This window comes from Opisthocomus hoazin, chromosome 7 (genome assembly GCF_030867145.1).
Source record: "Opisthocomus hoazin isolate bOpiHoa1 chromosome 7, bOpiHoa1.hap1, whole genome shotgun sequence".
Lineage (NCBI taxonomy): Eukaryota > Metazoa > Chordata > Aves > Opisthocomiformes > Opisthocomidae > Opisthocomus > Opisthocomus hoazin.
Genome location: NC_134420.1, coordinates 63,449,282 through 63,468,721, shown reverse-complemented (window position 1 = coordinate 63,468,721; position 19,440 = coordinate 63,449,282). Strand labels below are relative to the sequence as shown.

At 40.8% G+C, this 19,440-nt stretch overlaps 1 protein-coding gene across 3 annotated transcripts in view; it reads left to right on the top strand.

Annotated features, from left to right (window-relative positions):
* Nucleotides 1-1,532: 1,532 nt before the first annotated feature.
* The window catches only part of PPP1R13B (protein phosphatase 1 regulatory subunit 13B), an 86,105-nt gene continuing 68,197 nt past the window's right edge, over nucleotides 1,533-19,440 (top strand). For all 3 annotated transcript variants that reach the window (XM_075426669.1, XM_075426668.1, XM_075426667.1), the window contains exon 1: nucleotides 1,533-1,834. In XM_075426669.1, coding sequence (XP_075282784.1) covers nucleotides 1,826-1,834 — 9 coding nt within the window. In that variant the 5' untranslated portion in view covers nucleotides 1,533-1,825. The remainder of the gene's footprint in view (nucleotides 1,835-19,440) is intronic.

Genomic DNA, 19,440 nt, shown 5'->3' with positions numbered 1-19,440 from the left:
CGTTCTATCCTGTTTCACTTCAGGTCAGCCTCGCTGCAGGGTTAGTACTGTTACTCGGAGCAGATCTCGGAGTTCTCTGTTGGGTCAGAGGTATCGCAGCCTTACCTTTTTCCAGAGCTGCGTGTGGGAGGTACAATCACAGTTTGCAAGAAACCGAGTATGATAATAGTGTTACTGTCCGCAAGTAGCACTCCGAACAGTAATTACAAAATAATTTTAAAGGGACAGAGTATTATCTTGTGATGCTAATAGGTTTTTCCCATAGGACCAATTTATTGAAAGAAGCAGAAGCTTTGACCTGTCACAAAGCTGACACCAGAGCCTGCAAATACCCTGACAAGGATACGCAATGAAATCTTGGGCACATATATAATTTTCAGATCATTTACACAATTATCTGGTATAGAATCTTACATTAATATGTTACAGTTAACACACAAGCTCATATTTGAGATTTAATATGCTATTATCACCCTCAAAGGCTTGCAGAAACAATATCTAAGCTCCTCTGAAGAATTTCCCAAGTTTCCATTTTTTTCACTCCCAGCTGAAGATTTGTCAGGGTGTGCGACAAGCAAAGTAGCAAAGGCTGGACGCCAGCCATTCGCAGAAACAGTTGAAGCATCGGGTAGGTCCGTGCATTTTGTAGATGAGGATTTAAGACGCGCAGCAATATGAAATTTGTCTGCATCGCACGCGTTAACAGTACTGGCATATGGTGATGTTTTGACTTCCAGTTGAGCTCGACTCCCTCCAAGCTGTTCACTTTCGTCTCGCTGTTGTGGCCTCTGCGGAATGAGGCGCCGGGAAGCGAAGGGGCTACACCTGACCTTCCGACAGCCCATCTCACTGGGGGGCTGCCGCCCGGCCCCTGGGCAGCACCACCGCCTCTCCCCCTGCCCCGGGGGGGCTTCTACGCAGACGCGTTCCGCAATAACGCACGGGCGCGGAGGCCGTAAAGCGAGGGTGACGCCAGAGGTGACGTTATTCCACCGCAACCGACAGCCACGCACCGCGGTGTGTGTCGGCGGGCCACAGCGGCCTCCCCCGCGCACCCGCAGCTACGCTTCCCGCGGGAGACCGGCCGCCCCCGTGGCGGCTCCCAGCTCCCCGCACGCCCCCGCGTCGCCGCTCGCTCCTCCGCGCCCCGCCGCCACCGCATTCCCCGGGCAGAAGACGCCCAGGGCCGCCGGTGCCCCTTCCTCCGCCGCCGGGGCCCGCGGGCAACCGGCCCCGGGTAGCCCGCCTAGAGGAGGCAGCGCCCGCGGGGGGGCCCGGTCAAGGAAACCGGGCCCGGAGCGGGAAAAACCGGCGGAGCGGGGCGAGGGAGTCACGGCGGGTCTGCGAGGGGAGGACGCGGGCGCAGGCCCCGCACACCGCCCGCCGTCACGTGCAGCGCTGAGGCGCGCACTCGCGCACCTCCCGCCGCCGCCCCGCCCCCGGCCCTTCCCGCCTCGGCCAATGAGGCGGCGGCGGCGGTTAACCCCTGGCGGGGCGGCGCGGCGCGGAGCAGGAAGCGCCGAGGGAAGGCGGCCGGGCAGGCGGGGAGGCCGCTGCCGCCGCGCTGAGGAGGAGGCGGCGGGGGAGGAGGAGGCGGAGAGGCAGACTTGTGAGCCCGGCCGCCGCCGCTGCCTTCGCCTCTTCCTTCCGCCCGCTGAGGGGAGCGGGGCGGGCTGGAGGCACCTGTCACAGCCGCCGGGGCGAGCGCGGCGTCCTCCGCGGCGAGAGGCGGCGGCGGCGGCGGCGGCGGCGGCAGCAGGAGAGGCACGGCGCGGCACGGCACGGCGGCGGCCTCGGCGGGGCCGGCTGGGGGACGCCCGCGGAGATGATGCCGGTGAGTGGGAAGGGGCTGAGTTCGCGCCGTCGCCTCGCCGGCCTGGCGCCGCTCTGCCGGGCGGCGGGACGCCTTGCCTTTTCCTGCTGGGCCGGTGGCGGGCGGAGTGTGCCCCGGCCAGCCGGGACAGAGGGCGACGGTGCCGCGGGGAGGCCGTCAGGCTCCTGCCGCGGGTGGGGCCGCCGGTCGCCGCCGTGCCCGGTTCCTGGGGAGCTGCCGCTGCAGCTGCCCCCCTTCGCCGGCCCCGCCGCTCCCAGCGTCGCAGCGGCCGTGACAGGTCGGGGGCCGCGTCCCCCCGGGCTCTGCCCTCTCGTCCGCTTGGCGGGGCTCCTTCCCCGCCCCGCGGCGCTCCCTCACGCCCGGGGCGGTTTCGGCGGGGGGCAGCGGGGAGCGCGGGTGTCGGCCGGCGGGAGGAGCGGCTGCTGGCTGCCGCGGCCCGGTGTGAGGCGCGGGTGGGTTGGCTGTGGTTGTGTGAGTGGGTGCGGGGAGGGGGGCATGTTTGTTTATTTTGTGGGGTTTTTTTTTTTTTTTTCCTTGCCGACACCGATTCTTCGCGGGCCCGGTGTGGGGAAGGGTTGGCCAGTGGCGGGGCAGGCGGCTCCGGCCCGTTGGCCGGTTGTCAGGGCGAGTGCGGGCAGGAGCTTCGTTCCAGCCTCGCCACCTCTGAGGGAAAGGCGCTTTCCCTCCTCAGTTTCTGTCGCCTTGTTGTGAAACCGTCGCTCGTTATCGGAGACAAAACCTTTCATTTCCCCGCAGACATCCTTGATTGTCTCCTGTGACAGAACCTCTCTCCGTTTCCTTCCCCTCTCTTTCCCTCCCCCCCCGGCTGTGGGCTGATGCAGTGGTCAGAAGAGAGTTGTTCCTGATGACTGTTCCTTTTATGGCAGGATCCTCCGAGACTGAGTAATAAACGATTACATTCTTCTTGTTGATTTCTTTCAAACTCTGTTTGATCTGAAATGTGGGTTTATGAGATACTCCATATAAGGGAACATGTGCCTTGTTTTCTCCAATTCCAATAAAAATGAGATTTTTATTTACAGTTCCTCTGCAGTGTTTGCAACCGAAGCACTGCAGCAGAATGCTTTTCGGTGAGAATATTAAAGACATCTTTTACAAAATTTCATTGCTCTAACTGTGTTTCATAGCTGAGAGGAGGAAATAAGGAGCTCAAACCAGATGTAAAATTTCACGTTGAAGAGTACAGGTAATGTTTAAAAAACAGTTATTATGACAGCCTTTTTAATGTGACAAGCTTTTTAACTTCCAATCGCTAGGTACCGAAATATTCTATTGATACTCTATAAGAATTTCAGTGCACTAGGTACACTAGAAGCCAGCAACAAAGTTCATCGCGTTACAGGCTTGTTCCATAAACATATGGATGTTGGCTTGTGAAAACGAAAACAAGGTGACCATCAGCTTTTTCAGCTTCCATCGCAACTTGGGTTATGCTTTACATTCATAAAATTCTTATTGAAAACCTAGCATGCCAATGACAGGTGAAGTCAGAACAAGTGTGTTTGCTTCCCATTACTAACCCATGTGTGGGTTTCAGGCTAATGTCGTAACTTCTGTAGTGCGGTGACTGACTTTTCATAAAAAGTTTTTTATTACCTATTTGAGTGTTTGTGCTAGTGTCTCGTGTTACCTTCATGGCTGTTTAAATGTAGCAGTTGTTTGTGGTTATTGGAAGGTGTTACAAGATTCAGACTTTTTATTATTTTTTTGAAATGTACTTCAAAGCATTTTTAATAACTGATGGCTGAATTTTAATAAAAACAAATTACCTTCTATACTGGTAATAATGTTGCAGATTAGTGCTTAGTCTGAATACTAAAATAATAAATATTTTACGTTTCTGAAGAGCTTTTAGATACTGTTACGGACAGTCTATCATAAGGTAGTCAGGAATATGTATATTTAAATGGACACTGTGACAGTGCCTTTAGTCTTCCAATTTTTCATCCCAGCTCTTTTATTTCTGGACTGCGAGGATGATAAAAACCAACCCCATTTGCTGGAATAATCAACATATAATATCAAAATTATGTGAACATATGGCTATAGAACTGGACCAAATGTTTGGGGTTTTTTTTGTTTTGTTTTTTTTTTACTTGAGCTTTTGTATTCTCAAAAGGGAAAGCTAGTGATGTAATTTATTATGTGATGGAATTCCTTGGATTCATATTTATAGAAGCTTTTTTCCTCCCTGATCCTGTTGTGGGTATTTTTTTGATAATTAAAAGTATACAATAGTAAGAGGAGATACTTTAATACTGCTAGACTTTAGCTGTTTTATCAAGTGGGTATCACTACAGTTTTGATTAAAATGAAATGTTATCACACTTTTCTAGTTTCTTATGACTTGCGTGTATCAGATTTGAAGTAATTGATTGAGGCCATTTTTTTATTTGTAATCTTTTTGCATTCTGTACAACCATTTTTAGGAATGAAGTCATATCTGAAGCACAGAGAATGGAATGATCTGTTTTCCTCTTTTCCTGTGTTTCGTCGATGGTGATTTTTTTTTTTTTTTCCACATGGGGAACAGGGTTACTTCCAAGAAGTTTTTGTCACTTATGATTTCTTTTGTGACCAGGATACCTCTTCTCTGTTCTTTAGCATCCTTTCCGTAGAAGTTCATATTGCTTATTCTACTTTTTTTAAAAAATAAAATATTAAAATAACTATATTCCTAGTCCTGAACACAGTTTGGCTTAAAGAAATAGTAATGATGTGGGCTGCACTTTCCTGACCCATTGGTTTTTGTGTTGCTGACAAGGCACATCCATGATAAACTCTTTCATTGCCTTCAGGACAGAAGGGCTATGTGTATGATGAGCTTATGATGCTACACTGAGTATCACCTCCACTAAGGAACTTACTAAAAGAGTGGCTATAAGTATGCCTTGAATATAACGATGTTTTTTTCACTGAAAAAAAAAGGTTAGTATTTACTGCATTCTTAGAATAAAATGTGCAAACCCAGGACTATGTGATACCCTTTCAAACAGGAAATCTTTTGGGTTAAAACAGCTACAGTTGTATTGTGTTTGCAAGAATATTGTGGATGTAGCTCCTTTTTAAGCCATACAATCTGTTAAGTTTGGAGGAGCCTAATTATCTTTTCCTCTCATTCCCCCCCCCCCTTCTGCCCCAGTAGGGGTTTTTTTGGTGGGACTTTAAATTTTGTTTTTGGAAGAGAGTTGGAGATTTTTCATTAAAGAATGCAATTAATGCTCTTTCTTCTTGGATGGTAGTTCCAAAATTACCTCTGCTGACAAGTATTAGCCATATTCCTGGGGCACTAGGTTGCAGACAAGAAAAGGCCACTTATAAGGAGCACTGTTCTCCTACTTAAGAAGAGTTACAGTGGAAGAAAGAACTGCAACAGTTGAGAAGTATATAACACTTCCTATTTCTTACCTAAATTTTGGATATAATTTTTCTACAGTATATGTGAGGTGACATATCATGCCAAAGGCATAGAACTATGTTGAGTCTGTACATCATCAGTAAGATGGTAGGAGAGGCAGCGGTGGATGCTGTGTAAGAGAATGTGATGGTCTGAATGTCTTAAGAGGAATAGTTAGTATTGCATATTCCCCTAGCAGCTGTTGCCACAGAGCTTTTCTGGTTTTGCCTTTAACTTAATTGGGAGAAATGAATATCAGTGAGGTTGCAGCCAGCATTCACGTTTCTGAATGCATCTAGGAGGAACCTTGTGGGACTTTGTGCGAGGCCTAGAGTCAAAGACTTGTTGAATGCATCTGTTTTTATGTGTAGCATCAGGTGGTTGTGTCGGTTGTTTTGACAGAAGTGAGAGTGAAAAGTTTGGAGAGTGTTTAGTGACTTATTTTGTCTAGTTAATTTTGTGTGACACCACAACTTTTCTCCAAAGACGACCATGAGTGATGCATATTTTATATTAGACTAGACAAGTGGATCTCGAGTATTACAGTGTGCTTTAGTATCTTAGTTGCTACATATGTTCCTGACCTATGAAGACAGATAACATGACTGATAAAACACAAGCCAAAGATGGGTATCTGCAGTAGTTATTTTTGAAGTAGCCTATCTTTCAGGTGAATTAAGAAAAAGGGTCTTTTGTTGGTTTTTTTTTGTTGTTCGGTTGGTTGTGTTTTTAAAGGAGTACACACTGGTCAGGTATTTAGTCTAAAACCTTTCCCAGAAAGTCCAAAGTGGACATTGCTTATTCCTAGTGTAAAACCAAAATATTTTCAAATCAGTGTACACTGTTCTCTTCCTTTAGGAAGGTCTCTACTAGTACATTTCTATGTTGTAAAAATCTGCAGGAAGGTATGTCACTTTAATACACTTAAATTAGCATTAGGGATTTTCAGTGGTGTTGAGATAACTATATAGATCTGAATTAACTGCAATATATTTTATCAGCAATACTCATATTATCCTTGTTTGCTAAATAACTCTGAACTGACTGTAGAGAATAATTTGCAAGTCTATCAGCCATTATTAATGGAGTTATTTATTGCAACAAAGCTTAAGGGCCAGTTCGTGATTTTTTTTGGATCATGTCACGGTATTTTTAGAATGACAGAATATGGGTTATTCTGTGGTAGAAATAAGTTCATCAGCTTCACCGTGTCAACAGAAAGTATTATTCATAGGCTACTCTGATAATAGAGTATTTAAATATATTTAATAGATATGTGTGGATTCTAATGAAATATATGAGAAAAATTTGAGCACAAGGATACTTTCCATTAGTTTCTTTGCATAGGTTAACATAGATGAGATTATTGCCCATTGGAGACTTCAGAGAGAACAGATATTTATTTGACAGCAAAATTCCATTCCACCAGATAAAGTTATGTTAGTCTAACAAATCCAAGTTTGATGTGAAATGTATTATTAAAAAAATCTAGCTTATTCTTTTATTTATATTAATATATTGCATACAGCTGTGGAACAACTCCTGTTATGCTGAGAGTTGTCCATACATAGAGTAAACACAGTGCCTTTTTTTAAGAGTTTGCAGTCTAATGCTTGGTAATAAGAATCAAAGCTCACATTTATTACCTTTTTTAATGTTTTTTAGATCTGTTTTTTAGATCTATATTTTTGGCATTAAAAGCTGGAGGCATCTTGAAAAATAAAATATAATTGTTCAGACTGGAGGTCTGAAGAAGCAAACAAATTATTGTCTAATTGGGGAGGGGGGAAGGTGGGGGGAAGGTGTCCTGCTCCATCTCCATCATGACTCACTATTGGAATTTACAAGTCTTACGTGTTTGTCTAAATTAAAAGCTTAGTATTACCATACGTTAATTACTGGCACAGGATAGCTCAAAATACTTCAACCCTAATTGAACATGCTAGCCTGGGATATAGAAGATTGATTCTTGGGCTTGTGTCAGACCCCAGCAAAGTGAGATTAAATTTTTTTTTTCCTAATATTGGAAAATAATATTATTAGATTGTTTCAAATATCTTTAAAATCTTTCTTCATTTATGGACAGTTTTTCTGTCAGTCTCGAATTCTGTGTCTCACTGACTCTTAAATTACAAGATTTTTTTATTAAACATTATAAAATACTAATTTTAACGCTTTAGTTTGGTACATTTTTCTGGTAGTTTGGAAATCGGTCATTAGAATCAATTAAACTTGGAAGCATATAATAATCTCTAATGTATTAGGCAATATGTCCATGGAATGTACTCAATGTTTTGAGCTTTATGACAGACAATAATAGAATTATATTGTGCAATAATAGACACCATCCTTCAGAAGTAGATTTGTGTGTCAGAAACAACAATGCTACCAAGAGGGCAAAGCATAAATTCAATAATAATTCAAAGGACAAGCAAGAGTAGGAACCACTTAGTTGAGGAAAAGAATTGTTTTGGACATAAACTTTCAGTCACTCTACCTAGAATTTAAGTCACTCCATTTGTTTTCTGAAATCGTGCTTAGAAGCAAGTATGTGTAACCCTGCTCTTGTTGGAGAGCGCAGGTTTGTCATTGTGGTGCAGTAGGATGTTGGAGCAACTGAATTCCTTTCAGGCCTGAGGCTTCACAATGGAGATGAGCTGCACTAACCATTTCCTGCGGCCGGTGGAAGAGGCTCTGCTTCCTCTTCCTTGCTGCTCATTCCCACCACTTACTTTGAATGCACTGTGCTGCTTGTCTCAGGAAACTGGTCCAGGCACAAAAAGTGTAAAAAATAGTTGTATCCAAAGAGTACTGGAGAGGCATATGTCCACATACACGCATATATATATGTATATTTTGCCAGGCGACTGCATGAAGTCAGCTTATATTGTGACGGTTGTATTGTCCATGGTGGTGCAGGAGGGAGCAGATCGGTTGGCTGAGATTGATAACAGAGAAGGGGACAGGGAAGTGTAATCTCTCCTTTTCAGTATTTTTATTTATTCAGTTGAGTTTATTGTAGAGCTGTACCCAAGGCAAACTATTTTGAATTTTGATCTCTGGCTATTTAGCGGGTGAGTAGAGCAGTGAAATGAAACTAAAGGTCTCTGCAGTGCAGTAACGTTGTTACTTCAGAAATAAGTTATGGCTTCACCAGTTTTCACATCTTTATTGGGTATCCAGTAACACTTTACATTTTCCCTGAAACAGGAGAAGGAAAGCATATTGTTTTTTTGGTGAAATGTGTGGTCTTTGAGGAAATCTTGAGGAATAAATATAAAGTTGGGACCAAAAAAAAGAAAAAAAACAATAAAACTTAGGTGGCAGTTGCCTGTCTGCTGTCATTTTTTCCCCCCACTTTGCAGTATTGCATTCCTTGTGATTTTCGCCCATTATTTCCTTATCCTCTAGGATTCATAATGTAATTTAGCCTACTTCTTCAGTAGTGGAAATACAATTAAGATTTTTTACTTTCCAATTAATTGCTTTGCTTAGCAGCAGAACTCTATCTGTGAAGAAACTGTAGCTATAAAACTTTTATTTAAGGAATTCCTACTTCAGCAGTAAACAATCTAATCTAAACTTGCATATGTTGCAGACACTGTATTTAATCTGTGTATCCTTGTGTCTAATTTCAGTTTGACAAAAGGATTTCAGCTTTCACATGGCTAAACTATTGTTTATAAATTGAGAATGGGGGAAACTGAGGCTTCAGTTTTGTGTAAGTGAAATTGATGTAACTGCAGGGGCTGCTGTAGTCCTGCCTCCCTGCTGTCCCCTCTCTTGTTTTGGCTCTGGTGTTTATCTGATTCTGTGCTGAGCTGTTTCAGTACACGAACACAGCAGGAAGTTGTTGTTTGCCCTTTTTTTTTTCTTTTTGTTTTGCCAGGGTATTTTTCTGCCAGCACAAGAAAGAGCAGAAATGTGTAAATTGCAGGAGGGATGTAATCAGTTTTATCAATTTAGATTGTTGGGTTTTTTCAGCCTGAAACAACTCCATAGTGGTGAATGCGTACAGTGAGATGATTTTAGTATGCAATCCATGTTCCAAGTGGCAAAGAAGAGTAACTTCCCTGCTCTCTGAAATCAAAACAAGGAAACAGTGCAGTGCCCAGGGTCTCTGCTCGGCTGATCTAGGAGAATTTCTCCGATCCCAAATCCCATGGGTTGACCCCATGCACATAAGCACAGTGTGTTGACTAGCATCTGAAATAGTTCTGTGTTCTAGTCTCTTGAGACCAAATTTTTGACACTTTGAGACCAGCAAACCTCTCTTGCCTAAAAACCAGAATGTGTCTGCTCAGACCTACTAAGGTGAATAGCTGAGAATTGTTGAGTGTTGTAGTATTTAGATGAAAAAAACAGTAGACAGAGCTGCATCATTAATATGTGGAGAAGAGTATTGCCTGCATTGCTTTCTGATGTTTAAAGGGAAAGAAATAGGGCATTCTGAGACTAGCAAAATTTACCATAGCTATGAAGTACAGGCTTACCTGCATATGAATTTTTTTTTTTAATTTCTCAAAGAAGCTACGTTAAGTCTTAGTTTAGAATAACAGCTACAGTTTGAGGCATACTTTGAAGGCATGTTTGCATGAGAAAATCCTTTTCTAATCCTGTTCCCTAACACAATTTGTCTAATTTATGATTCAAGACAGTGCTGCACCTGTTGATATTCATACTCCTATTCTGAAGGTGATACTTTCAGCATACTTGTGGTACTTTCAACATCGTTCAGCCTCTTTGTTTCTATCTCCTCCTCCCTGCATGCTTAGTACTTTAAAAGAAAACAGTCTTCAGAAAGTGTATCTGGCTGTCTCGTAAAATCTTAACCGGTGTGTTGGTCAAGACCTGACCTGAATCTGTTCCACCTCACCAAAGGTAGGCGTTTTCAGATTACTTAAATTGAAAACATTGTCCAAGTATGTTTTTAGTAAATGTTACTAATATCTCAGTCACTTCCTTTGAAAAGATACAGAAGAGAGAGCGGATATTTGTACATTGTTATGGTATAATTGATGTCTGTAAAATGGTTGGCAGGCTGCTAGCGTTTTGTAGAGAGGAGAATGTGATAGCCAGAGCATATACCGTGTGGTGATGTGGGCAGCATTGGAAACTAGTATCTCTAATAAGTTTAAACAGTTCAATTAGTGATTACTTGCCTGAAACTGTAAGTTACACACTGACAGCTTATCTAACTTATTATTTAGGCGAGAAAGTACTAGCATCTATGGACCAACAGCCATTTCTTACAAATCCTGTAAGATAGTGTTTATAGTACGTCGATGTGTTAGATACTTAGCTTAGTCAAATATATACTTAGAAATAGTCAAACAGGGCTACTTGTGTTGAAGTTGCTATTCAGATACATTGACAGAGAAGTGGTTAGATTTTCCTACTGTGTATTTAAAAACAGGAAGTTCTTGGAATTGAAATTTTGGATGATTCCACATGCTGATGAATGGGTTAATTACTATTCAGGCTCCAAACAGTTGGACTGTATGTACACTTCGGGAGATTGTTGAATTCTTGAAAAGGTGTCTTACAAAAATAAACTATGAAACTCATCTCTGTATGCAGCTTCATCTCTGCATGCAGCTCTGAATGTCTCAGCATGTCTGATGCTTAATTTCCTTACGTACTGCTTTATTGTCCCAAGTTATCTAAATTTCAGAAAATTTTAGCTGCAAGTCTGAATCATGTACTTCTGATAGTGGAAAAAAGATCTGTAATGGTTGACCTCCTTTACACTTCTAAATCATGTCAGGATAAATGCAATTATTTTAAAATCACATCACATGGATTGATGTCACTTGGAAATCTTTTCAGTCCCTTTTCTGACTAGCTTCTTGGTGTACTTAACAGTGCAGTGTATATGGCATTTTACTGTCATTTATCAACACTTCAGCAAGAGCTTGTTGGACATGAGAATATGCTGTAAAAATCCAAGCTTTACATTAAAACGTTTAAGTCTGTTGCTTGCAGTGCCCCCGGCACACCTACACCCCACACCCACCCACCCATTTCCTGACTGCCGTACCTGATTTTTACTTTGTTGTTTTTCAGATGGTGGAGAGCAGTAGCATTTGTTTTGTAGCATTGGTAGGAAATAAAGTGGTGAAGGAGATTTAAATCAGTTTAAACTCTGAATTATAAACTGCTCTGTTTACCACAGTGTGATTAATGAGTCCAACTCAAATACTTACATTGCAGTAATTTAACTTAGGTATCAGCTACTGTGCTTTTGCTGATTTTTAGCTAAACATAAAGAACTTCTGAGTTTGTTTCACTTTCACATTTACCACCTTTACTGCAATATCCTTTTTATAGTGGATTTTTTTAATTTATGGTACAAAATTATAGTCGGAAAAAACACTTAAAGGAATATTAAAGACACACTAAATCAGAATATTTACTATACAGTGTTTCTAATACAGTATTTTTGTGTTTCTGGGGATTTTAAAACATTCCACCTAACAAATCTTTGTGAAATGAGTCTTCAATGCGTTACTGGATTACCCCTGTTTACTACTGCTGCTCCCTTCCCCCAGTCACCTGAAGCTACCAAATACTGGTCAGTTTGCTCTCCAAGTTCTGAAGAACTGAGAATCCTTGGCACAGAATTACAAGTAAGCTTGATCTGGAGTGTGCACGTACTTGCCTGTATCTTTTCAGAAGCAGAAAAAAGCTTTTGGTCAGCTTTCTCTTATTATATCACAAATGATACAGAAATTTTTCAGGCAGTGAGGTCTCAACAGCCTCTTTTCTTTCAGTGGTGAGGGATGAGAGTGTTCTGATTGTGTCTGAATTTCTTTACAAATCTCTTGTCTTTCTTTCCCCACCAAAAGTGGGGACCAACGCCATTCAGTCATCCTCCTTGTTCTGTGAAGTACTGCATTTTCTTGCGAGAGAAGATGCCTTCAAACATGTGAAAGAGTGTAAAAATGTGAATGTTGTCATGTAGCTATGTATGTTTTTATGTATTAATGTCTGTATGCTGGGGATTTAGGGATGCTACCATGTTCTAATATCATTTGGAGAGCAGTTGGTAAAATCCCTTCCATACACCTCAGTCCCATACCATCCCCACCACCCCACTCTTGCTTTTCTTTATACTTGTTCATTACTTCTCTGTGTATTCTTAGTTGCTCACATCCACCAATTTTAATCTATAGATTTATGTTAGGTGATTTTCTATTTTGTGTAGGTATTGGATGTAAAGTTGTGTACATTTTAGGGAATTATACTTTCAGTTTTGCTTTATATTCCTTTTTCCTACATCATTCTATGTAGGTCATTTCAGAGGTCGTCAGTGTCTTCATGTTAAAATGCTTTAGTAGGATCATAGATTGCATTTACTTTCCTGCTAAGTGATTTACATCAGCAGCAGATACATGGATTTGCTAAATGCTAGCTTTGTCACACAGGGCAAGTCTTCTTGGATCTTACATGGGTTTTACATTTAATAACATGTCTATGAAATACTGCACGTACCTCACCTCCTTCATTTAGAATATTCAAAACTTCTCTACATTTTTGTGAGGAAAATCCCCTTGTTCCTTTAGTTCAGGATTTTGAGGTTGGTAATATACGAAGCAACCAGAGGTTGTTACATCTTTATCTCTGTATATACATCCTAGATTTATATTTACCTACCTAACAGTAATGGTTATAAATCAGTCAGCCAGATAACTGCACTGGGTCAGGTAGTCAATATGGAGACAATACGTCTACAGACTGTATGAGAGAAAGCAAGGGCTGCACTGTGCTTGTATTGTTTTTATTATTTACCTGATTTAACAAACTACACACTGGTGTTTGCAGTTATGTCAGAAGGCAGGATGACAGGGTAAAAGGGAAGTTGAGTGACACGTATGGTTATTTTAATTCATATTCTTGTTTTGAAAGAACCCAATTAGCCAACAGGGATGACGGGCTGTAATTTTGCATCCTCCTGTATACTTCTTGTCTTTGTGTGTATGTCATGCCTTTCTATTGCAAGTAAGGCTTTTATAAGTTTTCAGGGGTTGTTTAGAAGAATTCAGCCAGTAACCATAGTTGGAAGAATGGCACAATATGTGTTAATATAGGCGCAGCTTTTCCTCTCAAATATTTATTCATGTGATGCAGTTTGTTTTTCTGGCAGATAAAGGTACAATCTGGTTTTGGAGAACAACCAGATTAGATTTTTTCCATCCTATCAAAAGCAAAACAACCTTTCCCTTTTAAGAAACATCCTCCAGTTTCTCATCTATCGAAAATGTTCTCAGTTGCTAAGAGGTTATTTTTTTTAAGCTGCGGCATTTTATAAGTCTGTAATGTTTCTACCAATTATATTCTCAATAAACCTCTCCACGTGATACATGTTTGCTGAGGAGGAAGGAGTACTGCATGGGATCAGAACGTTTTTGTTGCTGACAAAATGCGTCAAGGGAGGACAGTACTATTTCTGAATGTTGAAGCAGGCTAGATATGGTATCTTACTAGCTTTTTCTTCTCTGCTGCTGCTTGTAGGGAAGGGTAATTAACAATTCTGTGGCTCACAAATGAAGCTGAGAACGCATTACTTTTCCCCTCCTGCAGTTAACGTGTAAGGTGCTACACAGAAAATGTAGCTCATAGCTCTGTTTTAAGAACTGTGGGTTGTTCATGTTCTGTTGATGTTTCACAGAATGGGTTGGAATTTTTGTTTTGTTTTTCTTTTTTCTTTCTTTTTACCACCTTGGGTCACTTGCTCACTCTTTTTCTCCATTTTCTCTATTAAGGGAGTGGATCAAGCTGGAGAATGTGCTTTGCTCCTGCCATTGCAGAGTAAGAGCTAAATGCACTGTTGGTGCCATTCCTCTGTCTGTTCCCCACTCTGGATCCTGTATCGTGTTGACAGGAATGATGATAAACATTTGCTGTCCCTTGACATGAAGAGGCAATCAGAAACATAGTTTACCGGTTTATGTTCTCTGCTGCTTGAATTACGTCCAGCAAGAAGACAGACTTTGCCAAGAATGGAGTAGTGCTTGAACTATAGTATTTTTAGGCATAAATACATGGTGGGGTGGTGGTTGTTGTTGTCTGTTTCGTTTTTAAACTGGTCTTTTTAAAACATTTTCCTGAAAGTGTGTCATGGAAATGTCTTTTGATAGTTGTTAGGATCCTTTGCTCGTGGAACCTCTGCTCATATCATTGCCCTCTTGAACAGGAAAATCACTTCTACATCTTTCGAGACAGTCAGAGCCTTATATGTAAATTTATTTAAGATGAATACTTACTGTTTATCATTATTATAATAGCAAACAAAGATTACTATTGCACAATGAGAGGATAGCAGACCTCCCCTACTGCAGCCTTGCCTAATTAGGTGAAACTTGATCTAGCCTATCTTGTTCCTGTCACAACTGTGGCCTGTCTTTTTTCTTTAGAACATCTTATCACTGCTCCTCAGTACTGCTTGGATTCATATGCCAGTAGACCAAAAATACTCCATTTAAGTAGTTTTTCACTGTAGTTGTTGCACAGAGATTGTTCTTAGGTTTTAGCTCTACACAATATTTTTATATTCACTGCTATTTACAACTGTCCACATGAAGAATATTTTAAGGATGGTTCTGCAGAATATTATAAAAACATCAAAAGAGAAATCTTGGCTACCAGAAAAGACGGGACTTAACTCTAAAAACTGGACAAAGAACAGAATTATAAAAAAGAAGGTGGGATTACATTGCTTTTTGTTTATTTGCTGTAAAATTAAGCATTTTGGGATTTCTTTTTGTAAAACCAAACAGTGTATCTTTATAATGGGTTAGAGTGTACGTATGTGGGATTTTTACTTGAAGATCAGAGATTATTGCCTTATATGGGTTTCTGCTGTATATGAAATGTCTGAAATTTTTAATTTTACCTTGCACAAGTTGTTTGATTTTTTTTTTTTATTATTATTACTTGTTTTTGATTCAGCCAAAGTGGAAATCTGAGAGTAAAACAGAACAGCTTGAATTTTTAAGTCTACCATTTAAAAACTGAAGAAATGCACTGTAAAGAGTTATTTTCTGTTATGTGCAATTTCCACTCTGGTGGAAGGAAAACTCTGCAGACTGCCTGTTGAATCCCAAAGGGTGTATTCACTTTTCACTTTTTATATTTTTGCCAAGCCAGATAGCATTACATCTAAGATTGAATGGTTGGTATTCCCTGAAAGCAATACACTAACCAATCAGTATTTTGTTGATACTTTCCACTCAGTGGGAGAAAGCTGTGGCAGACCCTTCTTTTGCTCTATTAAAAATAAGAGTAGTACTGATTCCACTTGCAATACTGCATACGAATGTGTGCCTGTGGATTTCATGAAAGTTGTTCCTGGGTTGTAAAATGAAAAAGTGATGTTCAGTGCTGCAATCACTTTTATTAATTGATAAGAAGCACAACGTCTTTAGTAAAAATACTATGTCAGTTTGTTGTTTTTCTTTTGTGGATTTGCTTTTTTTGGTTGTTTTTTGTGTGTTTCATTTTTTTGGAAAGTTTTAAATGGAAAGACACAAATGTCTGTCTTTGTATCCTGTGCTTTTTTGGTGAGATTATTTTCAATGCAGTAGGTAGGTCAGGCTTTTCTGGAATTCAGTGGATTTTGGATGACTTTGCTGTAGCTGTTGACAAGGTCGAACACAAGATTGTAGAAACATCAGCACCTCCCTTTCCTTAGCCTTAGCCAAAATATTTTTAATAATTTGAGAACAGTCAATTCTGTGATATAAATTATGTGGGACACTTTTGCTGCATGTGGATTGTGAAGACTAAGTTGTCTTTCAGCAAAATTAACCCAAACCCTCATGCTTCACCCTGCTTCTTCAGCTTTGCCTGGTGTCAAAATGCTCTTTCTTCCAAGGTAAATTATGGTATCGCTAATCCCAATATGCAGAAACCTTGAATGGGACTTCTCCCCACATCCCCCACCCAATAAAAGTAAAATACTAAATGTTTTGTCTTTATCGCTCATGTGGTTCTTGAGTCTGAGGGGGTGTCCTGTTTTGTAGGGTCTGGGGTTTTGTGTGTGCAGTGTATGTTTGGTTTGGTTTGGATTTGTGTGTGCTTTTTTTAAACCTTTCCTCTTGGTGAATGTGACTTTTCCATGACTGGAAAGCTGAGATTCTTATGTAATAGAATGATCTCTGAAGCTGAGTCATCTTGGATTAATTTTGTTTTGTTTTTAATTTATTGCCAGTTCACCTGAGTTTACTGCAAATTTTACAGCACTACAGTTGTCTTGTTCTTCAGCAACGTCTTCCATAATGATTTGGAAAGTAAAATATTCAGTAGTATTTTTTAACATGTTACTCATATCTCATCCGCTGATGAAATTAAATGAGCAGTTAATATTTTAGGACTGTTGTTTCAAGCTTTCCATGCATTTGATGTATCAAATGCTGGTTACCTTGACAGATAGGAAAGATTTAGACCTCTGAACATTAGCACCAAGTTGTGTTTGTGCTCTTGTACGATGAGGTGCAGTTGTAGTGCCACAGTGATTCCTGCCTCCTTTTCCCTGGCGACTATGGGGCCACACCTGACCCTGTACCGGGCGTCCTCACTTAGCTCTCTGAACTGTTTGGTTTGGAGGACCCTGCGCTGGAGATGTGAAGAATAGTAGAAATGCGGACATCACATTTACATTTTATCAAAAAAGAGCTGTCAGAGTTTACGGGCAATGGACTTCAGGGACGAAGACTGCACCAGTGTAGCTATTGCTTTGATCTGGAGTCTTGCTGTCCCCTGAACTTCTGACTTACCCTGTGTATTACTGGTGTTCCATGCATTTACAAGTGCAGCATTTGCTGCAGTTTTCTCAAAAGAGTTTGGCAAGAATCCGTTGTCTAAGGAATTCTCATATTAATAGGCCTAAACAACTATTAAAATACAGATAAATCTCATTGAAATAAAGCAGGCAGTATTAGATGAGGTTTGTCATCCTAAGACTCACAGACAAAAATATTCTAAAAGATAAAAAAGTATTCTTAATGAAGCCAGCAAATGTCAGGAAAAACTCTGGGATTTCTTTAGAGCTGCTTGATTTGAAGGTCAGTCTTCTGTTCTTGGTTGATAGACAGCAGAGACTCATTTGCAATAGTCGTATAACAAATCAGAGAATAATAATTTGCCAGATGAGCATACTTCCTCTTATGTACTGTCATGAACCTTGTAAGGGGTTTAGGAAGTACAGCATCAACTGATTAGAGCAGAGAGTCTTTCAAGAAGAGTCTCCATCTTCCACCTTTTAATAATAGCTGTGTATATCATGAAAGACAGAATATGGCCCACAGTCTTTTAAACAGTGGAATAAAACAAAATTTCATAGGCTTGTTCTGGAAAGAATAAATACGTCTCCATTTGTAATATATGTTGCCTAACAGAGAAATGTGCTCAGCAAGAACTTTTCGGTGTACCTAGAGTTATTCCTGCATTCTAAAGTCTCTTACATGGTAACTAGTGTCTTGACAGTCCTTTGGTAAAATTATTTGCGTCAAGGAGCTACAACAAGATCTCTTGCTGTTTCTCCAGATGTAGCAATTCAGGAATCAAGCCAGCAGATAATATGATGCAGGGATGTTGAACTCATTCTGTAGCACGTGCCAAATTACGTTTTCCACTAGAAAACATCACAAGAGGCATGTTTTATAGATTTTTCTAACTTCAGGCTGTGTTACTTTAGCTAATGAAGTTAAATATTGCACTTGGACAGATTTCCTTTTAAATGAATAGCTTTATTTGTGATGCAGCCTCTTTTATTCTTTTAACTTGTCCCTTTTCAGCTATACCATTTTCCCTTCTGTAGCCACAAGTTTACTGACCATCTTTTAAATTAAATTTATCGAAATCTCAACTCCTGCTTGCTTTTAACAGAGAATCAGAATCTAAAAGAAAGCATTCCGATGTTGTGACAAACAACAGCTTCTGTAAAGATAATGTCTGGAGAGCTGGCAGTGATTTCATACCACAGATTCACTATGACTTCTAATATAACAAAGTATAGTCTAAAATCTGATACAGGATTATAATTTCTAAATGATTGTGTCACTCTTCTGTTTTGGGCAGATGCTAGAAACTTTATCATTTGTTAGGTCAGTTGTTTTTTTAGCCCTATTCCTATCTTGTTCCTTGCAGCCTGTAGAACACCCATTCAAGTCTGTGGGTTGCTTGTGTTGTTTACACAAGTGAACTTCTAGTTGCTATTGTTTTCATTAGGTATTGTTTTCTTAGAGCTCTGGAATTCTTTCAATTAACTACTGCAATACCTTTTGTTTAATAATCTGTGGATCTATCTCGCTTAGTTGAATATATTTAAATATGTGATCATAGTTGCTGTTTCCTTCATCTAGCAAAAATGTTGGCTTTATTTCTATGCCCTGCAAAAAACCTGCCACTGAAAGAATAAGAGGCTTCAAATTCCAGATCTATAATCGATGCTGTAGCTTTTTATCTTTCAGTAACAAAGAGCAAGAAAGTGTCGTAAGTATCACTTCAGCAAATAAATATCAAGCTGGTGTAGTTTTTTGAAATAGTCTGAATCGCGTTGAATGCCAGCTGTCACATATGAAAGCCCACATTTACTGAAGAGGAAAAAGGCAAGAGTCCTGAAAGTCCTGAGAGGAAATGTCTGTGGCTTTTGTTAGTTCTTTAAGCCATTGCATACATGTAGGCCTTATAAAAATGTAGGAAAATTTTGTTTAAGAGTTTGTTTTAATGTTATACTTACACATTTCTGAAGGAGGTGTGTGGGGGTTTGGTTTTTTTTTTGTTTGTTTGTTTGTTTTTTAGTGATTTCTGTGCTCTAGCAAGAGAAGTAATTTTATACCTGTCCTGGGTTTGGCCACGACAGGGTTAATTTTCACCGGACTCCAGGAAGGGGCACAGCCGGGGGGTGGGGGCTGACCCCACCTGGCCAAACAGAGCCCGGTGTTCCATACCATGTGCCGTCACGCTGGGTTCCGGTGGGGGGGGGCGGCGCGGCGGGAACTCACTCGCGGCTCGGGAGCGTGCGGTGCCGGTGTGGTCCGAGAGAGTGGGTCTGTTTTTGTCGTGTTTTCTCCTTATCTGTATCGTTGTTGTTCCTGTTTCCCTTTGTTTGCTGTTCTGTTAAACTGCCCTTATCCCGACCCACCAGTTTTCTGCCTGTTTTCTTTCCATTCTTCTCCGCACCGCG